At 36.6% G+C, this 15,925-nt stretch overlaps 1 protein-coding gene across 3 annotated transcripts in view; it reads right to left on the reverse strand.

Annotated features, from left to right (window-relative positions):
* Positions 1–15,505, reverse strand: part of LOC126320553 (vitamin K-dependent gamma-carboxylase) — an 80,321-nt gene extending 64,816 nt beyond the window's left edge. The window contains exons 1-3 of one of the 3 annotated variants that reach the window (XM_049994020.1): positions 14,927–15,015; positions 14,696–14,851; positions 7,233–7,296 (exon numbers count right to left, since the gene is read on the reverse strand). In XM_049994020.1, coding sequence (XP_049849977.1) covers positions 7,233–7,296; positions 14,696–14,806 — 175 coding nt within the window. In that variant the 5' untranslated portion in view covers positions 14,807–14,851; positions 14,927–15,015. Of the gene's footprint in view, positions 1–7,218; positions 7,297–14,695; positions 14,852–14,926 lie in introns of those variants that run through there. The other 2 variants (XM_049994012.1, XM_049994027.1) reach the window with 2 other exon arrangements.
* Between the last annotated feature and the right edge of the window lie 420 nt (positions 15,506–15,925).

The following is a 15,925-nucleotide window of genomic DNA, read 5'->3' on the forward strand; positions in this document are numbered from 1 at the left end:
ACATGTTTTATGTTTGTAAGTGGTGAGACTAATTGTTTGGTTTGTCGTAAGGGCATTGTTGATGGCTAGTGTGCACCAGTCTCTCGTGAATGGTACCAATGTTACGTGAACTGCGTGTGTGTGCTCAGAGTATTGTTGAAGATTGTTGTGTTCTATGCTGGCTGCCGTGCTGTGCTATTGTGTGAGTCCTTCCCATGTGTAAAAACATATAAATAGTGAATGTGGCTAACAGACATTGCTTGTCTAACTTAGAAATTGAAGAACTCTTGAACAATAGCTCAGAACTTGATGATCTTTTGGACAACATTGGCGATTTTTCAGAAGACGACAATGACTCACGTGAGCTGCAGAGTGAAATCTGTACTGCTGATAGAAACGATGGTAGTGAGTATGAAGAAGCTAATACACAAGTTTCTATTAGTCAGGTTTGTCATTCAGTTCAACAGCCTGCCCTTCATAATGAAAGGCATCATTTTGATGCACTCCCTGAATTACCTCTGTTTGAAAAAACGAGTGGAATTCAGGTTCCTGTTGATACATTATCAACAGAACTCTACTGTTTGTTGCAATGTTTTGGTCACAGCATGTTTCTAAAAGTAAAGTCAGAGACAAATATATACTCCAGACTGCTAGTCCAGCACTATGTCAATTGTGGAGGTACTTACAGACACTGCACCCCCATCCTCTCACTATTTTAGAAGGTCGGGAATCACTAGTGACCTGCCCTGGGTTTGTGCGGGTAACACTAAGCATCTATAGTTGGACGATTTGTCTGGCATGGTGATAAGTTATATACACAAACCTTTTTCATGAATACTGGGTAGAGCCACTACACAGTATATCTATCCACGAAAACTATATCAAAATCTGTAAAGTAGTTCCTGAGAGTAGCCTTCAATCCAGACAGAAAAATACAGTGGGGGACTTTAAATTAGTAATAAGCCTAGCTATTATATGTTTCTTTATTACTTGTTATAACATTATTAATAAAATTCCCCTTGATGTGAAATTTCCCTGGCCTGTGTAGTCTTTTAGTTTTTTAAGGACTGTACTTGTCTGGTTTGCTAAACCCACATGGGTTAGAAGGATTGAATTCTGAAGCTTTTTTTTTTTCATTAGTTTAATGATTTCAGTGATCTCCTCTAGTTCCCTATGCATTTAGAAATAGATATATTCTGAAGCTTTTTCATCAGTTTAATGGCTTCAGTGGTCACCTCTAAGTCCGTAGAATAGGATACCTTTCCAAAGATTAGATTAGATTAGATTAGATTAATACTTGTTCCATAGATCATGAATACGACACTTCGTAATGATGTGGAACGTGTCAGGTTAATAAAAGATGTCTGTACAAGAAATTACATTACACAAAATATTGCATGACACTAATGATTAAGGGTTTTTTTTTTTTTTTTTTTTTTTTTTTTTTTTTTTTTTTTTTATATATATCTAAAAATTCAGCCAATGAGTAGAAGGAGTTGTCATCTAGAAATTCTTTTAATTTATTTTTAAATGTTAGTTGGCTATCTGTCAGGCTTTTGATGCTGTTTGGTAGGTGCCCAAAGACTTTTGTGGCAGCATAATTTACCCCTTTCTGTGCCAAAGTCAGATTTAACCCTGCATAGTGAAGATCATCCTTTCTCCTGGTGTTATAGGTATGCACACTGCTATTACTTTTGAATTGGGTTGGATTATTATCAACAAATTTCATAAGGGAATATATATACTGTGAGGTTACTGTGAGGATCCCTAGATCCTTAAATAGATGTCTGCAGGATGACCGTGGGTGGGCTCCAGCAATTATTCTGAGTACACGTTTTTGTGCAATGAATACTTTTCTACTCAACGATGAATTACCCCAGAATATGATGCCATACGAAAGCAGTGAATGAAAGTAGGCATAGTAAGCTAATTTACTGAGATTCTTATCACCAAAATTTGCAATAACCCTAATAGCATACGTAGCTGAACTCAGACGTTTCAGCAGACCATCAATGTGTTGCTTCCAGTTTAACCTCTCATCAATGGACACACCTAAAAATTTTGAAAATTCTACCTTAGCTACAGACTTCTGTTCAAATTCTATATTTATTACTGGAGTTTTGCCATTTACTGTACGGAACTGTATATACTGTGTTTTATCAAAATTTAAAGAGAGTCCGTTTGCTGAGAACCACTTAATAATTTTGTGAAAAACATCATTTACAATTACATCACTTAGTTCTTGGTTTTTGGATGTTATTACTATACTTGTATCATCAGCAAAAAGAACTAACTTTGCATCTTCATCAATGTGGAATGGTAAGTCATTAATGTATATCAAGAACAGTAAAGGACCTAAGACCGAACCCTGTGGGACCCCGTGCTTGATAGCACCCCAGTTTGAGGAATCAGCTGTTTTAACATTACACGAACCACTTATTTCAACTTTCTGCATTCTTCCAGAAAGTCTTCCAAATGACCTCTTTTCTCACAACAATAAATATATTTTAGCCCATGTGTGTCCTATTGCTTTTTTTTTTGTTTTCAAGAGTTGCTTGTTTGGGAGGCTGGGAGCTTTTACTCACCAATGCACCAACCAAACCTTTGGAAGTTTTATTATTACTTCTTTTTATTATGAATATCCATAACATCATCAAGAGTAATGGATCTATGCTGTCCACCCAGCCAGATCCCTGCAAGCCTAAACAAAGTTTGGAAGGCTGTCCACTATCAACCATTTTACTTTAATATTTCTCGGTATATAAGTATCCATAAGGTTGAGGGCTCTACCACTGTAATGATGAAGGCAGTTTAAACCAAAATCCCTTAATCAGACACTCACAATATTTTACTGAAGCTTGCTCACATCTTATAGTATCAAAACACTGCTGGCACTAACCAGTTCCAAGCTTCAACAAATTAATACCCACTTATTTCTAAGTGAACTCTCAAAGTTGTTGACTATTTAGTACAACTCAAGGAGCACAAACAGCATAGGAATGCTACAGATATACTGTGAATTACAACCCATGGTAATATGTATGGGGTAATTTTTATGGTCTGGAGAACACCATCCTTCAAGAATTTCAAAAACTCACTCAAGTATTTGGTTCTTTCAGTGTACCATCTAGACAAAAATAAGTAAATATTCCACATCACCAACGTGGACTTTATAGATTCAAACCAAAACAAATGGAATCTTCAGAAGTTCATCTTGACTAGTTATGTAAAAAAACATAGTTCTTAAGAAAATCAAACAGCATACCGAATACTTTGAAGAGTCTTGAGTAACCGTGACCACACAAGAGCTGTTGAGGATTTGAAGCCACTTATTAGTGCAAAGGTGGAAGAATACGAGTCCCCAAGGGAACACAATAGTGCTAAAATTTATGAAGCACTTCACTGTGATCATAGGCTGAACAATATACAAAATGAATAAAGAGAGAGCAAAATTTTCAGAGTAACCATCATACTACAAATTAAAATAAAGAGGATTGTCTGTTGAGTCACCTTCATCCTTGACATTTGAAAGGAAGATAAGAATTCAACATTTTGCCAGTGATGATATCACTAGATACTAAGCACAAATTTGGATTGCACATGGATGAGGAAATCATTCATCTCTTTTTCCATAGAATTACTTCAGCTTTTGCCCTATGTGATTTAGAGAGATCCTTAATTATGTATAGCTGGATTGCCAGGTGATGATCTGAAGCCCCCTCCATAAATGTTGGACCCTAATGATTTGGTCACTTTGCTAAGTATAGTGTTTGGAAGGACTGGTGCTGCAGCCAACGGGGACTATCCAAGAGTGAAATATTATTATTCTTCTTCTCGCTGCTATTACTCTCTACAAGTTTTTGAATGTCACTGAAGTTTTTGCATCTGAAGAAAGAGGCTGCAGATTTTAGCTAATAAGGGTCAACTAAATACTGTTGGGAATTCATCACAAAATTATCACTGGAAAAAAATCTCCAACAGTTCATTCTACAGTGAAAAGGGACTATAATTAGAATCTAGTGAGGCATTGCTGAGTTATTTAAATGTGTTTTTCTCCTGAAATATTACAGTCAAGAGGACACTAATGTGTAAAATCACATAAAGGAGAGTTTAGTCTATTATTACAAGTATCACCTATGAGTTAAATCTTTTGCAGTGGAGAAAGTAGAATATGTTACACATTAAATAGAAACTATGAAATAAGTTAGCTCTCATGCTAAACGAGCTTCACAATGGTCTTCAGAGAGGCACATTGCTCAATATTTGTAAAACTGCACAGAAATCATTATATCAAGGAAAGAAGCAGACTAGGACCATTCTGCTTAATTGGAATAATGGGTAAAATACCAGAAAACTTCTCAGTGACAGACTGCCACATAATTACACATTGTATTTGTTAAACATACAGAAGTTCAAAATGTGGAGCAGAACTGTTTGTATGCAGCCTATAAAAACATGTTTTGAATTGTGGCTGATATGATCTTCCAGAAGTCTGTGACAATCTCTGATAATCTCCACTGCCCTCACATTTACAGACTAGTCCGTGGTTGCTGTATGATAGTTGTCAAGGCTGTTGTAACCACAGGTGTATCAGTTTTGAAAACTTCAACTTTATGTTGTCCTTGAGGGCCAGCATGTAGGCACATATTTTACGTATAAAATATGGAATTATTGGTTATATCCTTCCATTAAAGGATGAGGAAGGAGGAGATTAGTATTTAACATCCTGTTGACAATGATGTCATTAGAGGCAGAGCACAAGCACGAATTAGGAAAGGATGGAGAAGGAACCATCCTGGCATTTGCCTTAAATGATAAAGGGAAATCACAGAAAACCTAAATCAGGATGGCCAGATGTGGGTTTGTACCACTGTCCTCCCAAATGCATGTCCAGTGTGTTAATCACAATGCTACCCTGTTGGTCCTTACATAACCAGCATGATGGCAAAGATCTTGGTGCAATAGCTTAAGCTGATTATCTACTCCCACTAGCAGAAAGTATGAAATTGGAAGATAACATCAGAACTGTTTTGGACAAGTTTACAGGTCAATGTGAATAAACAAAATTTTCATTTGCTCCACTGAAGCCAAATTACTTACCTAAAAGTCAAACAATGGATGTAAAGTTGCAGACCGGCACAATTAAAAGACACTTACATAAAGCATTCAGCCACAGCCTCCATCAGTAAAAGAGAGACACACACCATTCACACACACAAGCAAGCACATTCTTGCACACACGACCACCAACTCCAGCATCTCGGCCCAAAATGTAAATGTCTTTTAATGGTGCCTGTCTGCAACCTGAGGTGTCTGCTTTACTGTAAGCAGTGATCTGTCTTTTCTTACCTAAGAGTCAATTAGAAATCAGTCCTTTGATCATAATAAAGAAATCAAATATAAGCAGAGAAAGTAATGTGAGTTATCTGGATATTCAATTAGACTGAATATAAGGTTCAAATTACTTATTGTACAAACAAGGAGGAGGGTGATATTTATATTTAGCAAACTTATTAGGGTTGAGTAAAGATTCTACGACCATATAAAATTATATCATAAGAGTTTACTTGTCTTAGTAGTCTGTGGTCTCATAGAGCCAAAATTGAAAAACCTGTCATGGCTGTGGAAAAGTGCAGCCAAGTATTGCGCCAGGAAGTATATATGTCTTTGGAACACCTCCTACAGATACAGTATTCACAATAATGAGTCTATGTGCTTGGGATCTAACAATAAAACAGCAAACTCTGAATAATTACTCAAAAAAGATATATTTTGAAAATTGGTGAGATCCATACTAGGTCAGCAAACATTTTATCAATCTGGAATTTTTTTAAAAATGTGATTTTTTTTTATCAGTGGCAACAGCTAAAGAAAATCTCATCCACTGTACAAAGAACACTGGAGGTATTTCCCGACATCTAAGAGACATTAAATAAGAGACAGTCAACCAATACTTCTCTACCAGACATACTTTTGTTGGATTGCGAGAAGTTAACGTGGGCCACCAGAAGTAATTCCCTGCAGCTGAGCTACAATTTCTAATTACAAATGTGTGAATACAACACAGTCATAATTCAGCCATCTCCTATATGGAAACAAACTTGTTGACACAGGATCCATAGCTCCTTGGGGCACACACTATACTCTCGCATGTTCCTCAGCTCAATATAATTGAAACCAAGATTCAACGGGCCATATCACACACCCCACAAACACACTCCCATGATACCATGATGTTCACAGGTCTATACCAGTTGCTGAACTCAGTGATAAGTGTCAGCAAAGAAAAAGAGGTCTGTCATCAGCTGCTGATACCCTCAAAGTGCATATTTGTCTCCATACAGTCTTAGGTGAAATAGTTTCATGGCCACATTTAAATCAGTGGTAATCTGACTAACAGTACATCCAATATTGATCACCCTGTATGACCCTGAGGAGGAGACACTATGTCTGTTTCACAGACATCTGAGGTTGTCCTTTGCTGTGGCTTATGTGCATGAAAAGATTATCTCTGCTGTAGCCTACTGAAAATCCATTATATACTGTTGAGCTCAGAAACCCAAATTGTTGTGTAATCCCAAATAGCCTACAGTATACTATGACCCTCCACCTTGCACCATCTTCCATCCCACATTAAAAATCAACAAATTTGTGATGGAGTGCCTACAACAGATCCCTCAGATGTGTCACGCTATAAGCTGCATCTGGCCAAGACATTAAGGGATCATAGAAGGCATAACTGTAAATGAGACAATCTATCCATGATTTTTAGCCACTCAGTTTAGAGAAGTAGCACATCCAATTTCTGAATCTGAGTAATGAATAATTATGTATCAACAAACATGTCAATCAATCAAACTAAATCAGCGCTCACTCTGGGTAAGAAGATAATAGTGACCTTGTTACTACCAGGCCCAAGAGAAAAATTGATGGTGAAGAGAGAAATCTCACGGGTGCTTTCAAATCTCAAAACTGTTAAGAAGAACTTCTGTGCAAGCAAATACCTAAGTCTGCAGCAGCTCCATCTTAGTTAAATAATGTTCCACAAAAATATTGTGTACAATACCCCCCTTGACTGTAACTGGTTAAGAAACCAGGATGACAATTGGAGGACATCCTCAAATAATGGTCTGGAATGAAATCATCCCTGCCAATTGTACCCACAGCTCCCCTACCACCTTCTATGAAAACCACTGCAATATCCTTATGCCTATAACACACTTAATCATGCTCTCTTACCCCATGGTTCTTACTTGTGAAAGGCCACTCCCTTATAAAACATGCTCCACACACCTTTCCAGTATAAGGTATTCCAATCTGCAAAAAGTAAAACAAATGCTATGAAAACAGGGAAGCTAGTGAGAACAAAAAAGAACTAGCCAACCTGTAAGTTTTAACTAAAATGTTTAATTGACTTTCACTTTTTTGCATAATCAGGTGTTGTGAATATAAATAAATAATCTACAATACAAAATATTGGGTAAACCTGTAATGAATTACCATTGTACATAGTGTATATCAGAAAACCATGTAACACAAAGTGCACAGATATTTACTTCAATGTGTGGGCCCCTTGAAACTTCATCCCAGCCTCAGTGCTTCTAAACCCCAAAGACAAAGACTGAACTTTTAATATTTAATTGGCTCTTCGTACCTACTAGTGTCTCAATTTACATCACTTAACTCCCCTTTTGCTTCCTCATTCTTTTTTAAATTATTTCTTACTCCATCTTCTATTTATATCCTGCTTTCCGCCTTTGTTTCTTTATCAACAACTTTCTACAGTACTCCTCCTTCATTTTTATATTTGTGGGTAATAACTAAAAAATCCTCCTTCCTTCTTGTTTCAAAATCTTCATGCTTCAATCTTTCCAAATTTTTCAATCTGAACTCTAGATTTTGCTTCTGGTTTCTGGATGCTAATAACATGCATTCTGTATGGGATGTCAACTGAAACCCAAAACTGTCAGCAAATCTTACAAATTACACTATCGTATCACATATTCTGAAACCACAATATTTCTTTTGCATGACTGTAACTTAGTCCCTGTATAAGAGTTTGAAATAAATTTAAAAAAAAAACTATTTAAAACGTTTGACACAGTACCCCTATCTCAATGTATTTCAGCTATGTCATTGTTCCAGAGAACACCTCATAATTCTGTTTAACATATACTATCATGAAGTTCAAAAAGGGGTCCACTACTCAGGAACACTCATCTTCAAAAATTGGCCAGCAAACATAAAAAATTTAGTTACAAATAGAGATCAGTTTAAAAGGAGCATGAAAGACTTACTAGTGGCCAGCTCCTTCTACTCCATTGACGAATTTTTTAATAGAAACAAATGATGTGTTGTACATATTTATATTATTAGTATTGTTATTTCAGCTTTAAAAAAATTAAAAAAAAAAAAGGTGACATGTTCCACATCCACGAGGATTTCCTCAACATGGATCTATGGAACGAAAAACTAATCTAATCTAATCTTTATGTGATACTTGAAATTATGTAGACAACACAAAAATTGTTATCAACTCATCACTATATTCAGTAGAAACATATGCAAAATGACCTTGTAGCTGGAAGCTGGACTCACAGGTATTAGATCAGTATTATGTCCCAGGTCTCTTTCACCTCACATTTTTCCTGATCCATGGGGTGAATTTTTTTCCCATTTCAAACACCTATACATAAAACATCTCCCTTTTCACACCAATTGGTCCATATTAATAAAGGTACTACTAAAAAGTTATAAAATTTTGAGGTTCTACTGTTTTGTACACCTTTCTCAGTACATTTAGGGATATGTTAGAGACACAAAAACCTATTTGTGGCAATAGTGCATGGATTAAACCACTGCAGGTTGACACAGAAACATGCAATGTAAGTGGCATGCCAATATCAGAGCTTAGTGTGCCTGTAAAAAGCCATGTGGGTAGTGGTCTTGGATATAATGATTCTGCTAGTGAATTTTGCGTGTATTTGAGACACAGTAGAGAAAGTTTTAGAGTGAAGGACCCATTCAACAGCAATACAGACAATGCTGACTCTGTACTACTGTCCAAAATGAGAGTTATTAATTTGCCTTAAGTGCTTGACAATGTCCTACCGGCCGATCACCTGCCCTGCAAAGACACCTTATAGTAGCTCGCGTAATATACAGCTTCACTTAAAAGATTATTATATACATTCCTCTCACACAAAAGTAATGCATGACTTGGGAAATGTGGTATCTTCATCATTGTTTGTGGGGTAAAGTCAAATTCACATATGAGTTACATTTGGGCCTGAAGAGTGATTTTTGCGTATGTTTGTCTAGACACATCTAGAACCCATTACAATATGTATAAGATTGCAGAAAGGGACCAATATGGTTTTCTTGCCTGGGATAAAATCATGTTAGCATAAGTGCCACTGCTTATGTTTCCTTAAAGTACTGTGATGAATAACAGGAGTGAAATTCTGCAACACAATCTGCAGCTTTCTCAAGCTGTGCATCAACATGTGTTCCATTGGATGGATTACAACATCTGATTTTCTGTACCTGCAACATGAGGACATCAGACTTAAATTCAATTACACAAGCATGTGGTACTCTAATTTGTAGGGCCAGAGCCCTAGTTCTGCCACCACAGATCACTGCTAATCTTCAGAGGACACTTGCCCAGTAATGGGAAGGATTACCACAAGCCATGCTTTCTGTCCTGATCCACAATATGGAGAGCTTTAGTAGAACTTTTACAGTGATGTATGAGCATCACACCTCATGCTGATGTTCAGAATGCCAGTGATTAAGAACCATTACATATGGCACCTTTATTCACCCTGTCTGCCCGGTACACCCTGTATTCACATCACTGTTCACAGTATCACTTGGAAACCTTCTAGTTACACATAATTGCTATGCCTTGTGTTGGTTTGTGGAATGCTAATATCCCATAACTTACTGACTTGATTATAATTTGTGCACATAGCCTTCCTCCAACTTCACTGAGCCAGTAACTTGTAAGCTCATGATCCCTTTTTGTATTGAATACTTCTTTTATCACCTGAAAGTGTTATGGGTTCTGCCAATTCATGGTGGAAGATTCTGTTGTATCACCCAAATTAAGTTGTTTCAGCCTCTAGATTATATTTTACTGTTCTTTAAGTGTATGTGATGAGGGTATCTTTTAAGATATGAACAAAATTCAGAAAGAGTACGACATTTGATGTTAATGTCAAATCTAAACTTGGAGGAACTATGTTGCACAGTTGTTTAACATGTGTGGTTCACAGATGAATCAGTGTAATATAGCCTCCCTCTGCAATTATGGGATTTAACCAATAACATTGATTAAAAAATCAAAGAAATTAAACCTCTGCCAATTGAAGTATATGGCTGGGCAGGAGAAGCCAGTAACACTAGATAATGGTTGCTACAATTGTGTGCTTGACAATGAACTAACAAACAATACTGTCACTCCTAGGATGAAAACATAGTGGTCAGTTGAGTTTTGATGCAAAATCTGTTTTTATTGTACAATGACTGGAGTACACATTAAAGTGAAAATAATGTTTAAGAGTGTCATTAGAGATAGATATCTACAACCCACTCATCCCATGTGACTTCAAAATCCATGCAAGTTATCAAGGCCAAGTTTTCTTCAACCACACTGGTAACTTCCAAATTCTTCTATACCTACAGTAAAATACTAATAATGAAGAATACTTCACATTTTGTAATTTGTATCATTAACTTGGGGACAAGCAGCAGTGTTACCCCATGAGCTAACATTCACAATAAACAACCAACAAATTAAAATTGGTCTTTCAGTTTGCTAGTTTAAACCATAAATTCACAGAACAGTTTACAGCTGAAATGAAGAATGGACACCTGCAGCATGAAACATATCAGTGAGTTTCCTCCATAAAGCACACAAAACTTGATATCAATAAAAAAAATTGTTTAAAATCAAATTCACATTTACTCTTTATAGGAAATCTACTCTTTTACCAAGAACCAATGGAAGATTCAGTTAACATGAAAATCTACTCATCAAGTGATGGCAGAATAACACACATATAGAAGGTATTAAAATGTGCAGGCTTTCGGAGCCAGTGGCTCCTTGTGGCAGATGAGTTGAAGGGGAAGGAAGAGGAGTGATGAGATTTAGGAAAATCAGTAGAGCTTGGTTGAGAAGGATAAACTGATTGCTGGGGACTGTACTGGATGAAAAAATTGATTATTTTTGTTTATTCATTACAGGGTAGGTTACGTAACTAAGTGCAAAGTTCCTGGAGAAAGAAAACTGGATTTCCACAGAACAGGGATCTTACAAAGCACTGGTCTTACATTTACATCTTTCACTGTTTCCAAGAAATAGATATAAATTACCATACTCAATAAACTATCAATTACAGCTATTGTGATGGACAGTGAAATTACAGCACAACAGATAAAATAAGCCAGTCACTAGATCAGAAGTTTGCAGATTACATTCTTCCATCTGGATATGCATTGCACATCCATGTTATTGTTATTATTATCATAGTTATCAGTGATGTGGTCATTTATTATAGGGTCAATAACATATATATCCAATGTTGTCTACACCTGTTGGAATCTGAGGGTTTAGGAGCAACTTTGCTAGACTCCTGAAAGTAAAGTAGGCTGAAATCTGGTAGGCAGCCCATAGCAGCATAGTTGAATCAGTGTCATTAATCAATACTTTTTCAGTGTTCTAGCACTACTCACTACAAACTGTTGTGCAAATTGTGCAGTTATTACATATGGACATCAAGCCTGTATTGTTGAATACAGAACTCTGTACTGGCAGCAGCTGTACATTCCCAACTATACATGCACACAGACAGTAAGCAAGCAGATTGAGAATTAATATACTAGCAGACTTAGCTTTGTTGACACAATGAAAATGCATGCACACAGGTCCATTATGCTGCAAAAGGTACTGGAAATAATAGAAAACAGTTTATATTTTGTACACGTCCAAAGGCTAGAACATATATATGTTGAAAACAGTCACTATCAAAGTTAGCATCTTAACAATTTTTACATTTGTCTTCCTCCTGTTCGTGCGGCATTCTGCCACACACTACACTACATTGCTCATAACCCCCTTACTTTTGGCAGTGACTTGTATGAGATGTCTAAATGAACTTTTGTTTTAAGCACTCAGTGCATCCTTATCCTACTTCTATATGTCCAACAGGAATCACAATTCTTTCCTGTATATTTTATTACATTACTGAATAAGTAATAAGTCTTATTGGCTTGATCCGCCATTGTGAATTGGCCACAAAAATAACAGGATTCTAATTTAGTGGCAAGAAAAGGATACAAATACACAGCTAACGACAACAGTGTTACGACATAAAAAAGCTGCCAAGGGGAGATGCTTTTAGTGCAGTACTTGCTCACCAGTCTAAGATTCAGACCACACAGGATTGGTACAGATAGATAAGATCCAAAGAAAAGCTAATTTGATTAAAGCTGGATTTAGTAGACACAAAAGTGTCACAAAGATGCTCAATCAACTCCACTGTGATAGAGGCATTGTGGATCATGGTATGGTTTACCACTAAAATTCCAAGAATTTAAGTTCCTACACAAATCGACCAAAGTATAGTTACCTCCTGTGTATATCTTGCAAAAAGAAAAGGAAGAGAAAATCAGGGTTATCTGAGCTCACACAGAGGTTTACCAACAATCATCCTTGCCACAAATAATTTGTGAGTGGAGAAGGAGAGGAGAGGAGAAGAGATGATAGTGGTGGTGGTGGTGCTGGGGAGTGACATTGGTACACAAAGTACACTCCTCTGCACACCATAAGGTAGCTTGCAGAGTACATACATAGACAGAGAACTAGAACTTGTAAAGGCAAGAATAAAGATTTTTCTCATTTATATGAAATGGAATAAAAAGATCTAACCTCTGTTTTTTGGTTTTCATTCATTTGTGCACTTCTACATTTTTAAACATGACAGGATGGTTTCTTGCCATTTTCTAAACATTTAAAAGAAGAATAACTACAGTTCTTTATTAGATGGAGTTGTTCTACTGTACACTACAATAACCTTTGCACATTTCACTTGGGAGAAACCACTCGACAAGAAATCCATGTTTAGAACAAGATCAGTTCATTTCCAGCACCTTGTTTTTAATATACATAACTTTACAACCAAGTTAAACCAGGCATCATGATAATTAGTAAACAGGCTGTACTCGAACTCCATCAAGAAACTTTTAGGAACGTGTGGGAGCTATGGTCTTCAGAGGCTCATTCCACAGTAATTGAGTTTCATCTGATTTCTTGACCCCATTTGTCTTTGTATTTGTATTGAACTGAGAACATCTGTGCAACAGTGCAAATATAGACAGTATGAGCTGTGTGTTTCAATGGAAAAATAACACACCAACCGTCTGCAAGTAATTGTTCAACACATTGACCTAGGTTTCGACACATCTAATCTCTTCATTAAATGGTGTCCATCAGATGTAGTTCCTTGCAAAGTATACATGCCCAAGGCTAGAACATTTTTAATTTCTAACTTGAACATGTCTGCTCTAAACTTTGACTGTTGAAGTCTCGCAAAGTAACTTTACAGCTTTTAACATTTCATTTTCATGGAGACATCCTTAGAGGAGTCTAAACCTAGGTCAATCTATTAATCAATGATTTGCAACCAGTTGGCTGTGTTGTTTATCCATTGAAACTTATATACAGTTGCTGAAAGACAGCCAGGTTAACTGTGAGCTGTGTGTCTCATTTAGAAATAAATCTATGCCATTAAATCACAATAATGACAATAGTAACATACCCTTCACTCTTTGCCCACAAAGTTGCATTTATTACTGTCTTTCCCTGTATCTGGTTAGCTTTTCCCCAACAATGTTAGTTGTCCATTAACAGTGGTACATAGTAGTATGGATACGTTTAATGAAAATTGAGCTAGTATGCAACTTTTTTATAGGTTCATTACATACAATGGAGGGGCAGCACAATGCACTGTAATACAAGTGTTTGTGTTTTATCTGAGGTTTATTGCATTAACCTCTGTTTTATGCTTTTGTAACTGTTACAGGCTTTTTCACTATTTTGATGGTATTTTTGCAGAAACAATGGTGACTAAGGTAGCAACATGAATACATCATAATTACATTATTATTGTGCAAAAAGCCACTGGAGACCATGGCTCCCTTATATCGAAATGCTCAGAAAATACTCCCAAACAACCACCAATACTTTTCGGTATGATATCTCCTGTGCAATGGAATGCCCGAAAGCTGCCATTTGTGAGGTTTTCATAAACCACCTGTATGATTTTACGAACAAATAGTCTGTAATCAACATCCTTACTCTCTTTTGTTTATTCTGAGATTTCATGAGACAATGTGTGCCAAAGCTACAAAGTCATGAAATGAATCACAACATAATACATAAATGCAGACAAAACACGAAATAAATAAGAAAAAAATATAAAATAAAACATTTCTGGTTGTGTATACAAAAACAACACGTTACAGTGCAAGGCACTAACCTAATTTAACTTTTTGTAAAAAAAAAAAGAACGGCTACAGCACTGTCTTTCAATATAATGTTGAAAACACAGCAAAATAATTACCTAAGCAGTTCACTTTCCTTACATGAGACTTCAGAAAACTCACACATACTGCATATAAGTAGGAAAAAAACTTAATTTAATCAGATTACCAATCCACATAACGAGGTAAACGATGCACATCCACTCCAGTGGCAAAGGATGAAGGTTGCTGAATAAGGGAAAACGACACTCATCTGGATTCCCCCAACGGATATCTGCATCTGCGAGACCTCTTTCCTCTGGTATATCTAAGACCATCAGCAGCCCTGTAAAACGATGCTGTGCAGGAGCCTGTAATGTTTAAATTATTCTAAGAACCAATTTGTAAATCGCAAATGTACCAAAGAGTGCTCGTACAACTCCAAGCGACGAAGGGTCTGTGGGTTTGAACAACAGTTTTACAAAACGTTCCCATGTTTTCAGTTCGGAAATAGAGAAACCAACGTATTTCTCGAACGACGATAAGTTATGGTTCTGTTCCCTTAATGAATCCTTTAACTGTCTTGTGGGTTGCACAGGCAATGGCGTCGCCTGTTTCTGCGGTTGTAATCTTCGTTTGACCATTCTACGTGCGTATGCTTATTGTACAGTCTCAATTGTTAATACTCTTCATTGTATCACTCCGGAAGAGAGATGTACAACTTAATTTTTGGATATCTTTATACTGTCTGCTTGTTACAAATTACAAACAATGCCCATCTCGTCTATTAGTTCCCCGAGAATTCAAACTGAGTTTCACCGCGGATTGTGTATTACTGGTCTCTGTGTAAGGCTTACAATCATTATAGGTTGCTTCCTACGCACACGGCGCCAATTAATTTCCAGCCGCCTCTCTCTCTCTCTCTCTCTCCCAGATGTCAAAACAATGTTCACAGCTGTTTGGTCACGGACAGTATATCTTTGCTGTTGCCATGGCAACAGCATCTTAATCAGTGGCTGCACAGTTCGTTTCTAAAATCCATGGATTCATGGTCTTCAAGTATTCATGTAGTATTTTATGAAACTATTTTAATCCATCGTTCAGTTTAATATTCATCTATTGCTTTAATAGAAAAAATATTTTGTATGACTTTTCATAGTTTTATACGTTTTCAACAATAGATAACTCTTCGAAACATAAGCACCGGTACATACAGTATATATTGAGACCCCACCCTAAAGAAATGTCTGTTCTTTCAGTGTGAATCACAAGTATAAAAGTAATACATACTGAAAACACCACTTAGTTTGTATATCTGTATTGACAAGTTACAAGTTCTTCTCACTGGCTGGTGTATCCACTGGGTTTCTGGAAAATTGAACCATAAATAAGGGCAGAGTACCTAAAATACTTCTTATAG

Source organism: Schistocerca gregaria, chromosome 2 (assembly GCF_023897955.1).
Source record: "Schistocerca gregaria isolate iqSchGreg1 chromosome 2, iqSchGreg1.2, whole genome shotgun sequence".
Classification (NCBI taxonomy): Eukaryota; Metazoa; Arthropoda; class Insecta; order Orthoptera; family Acrididae; genus Schistocerca; species Schistocerca gregaria.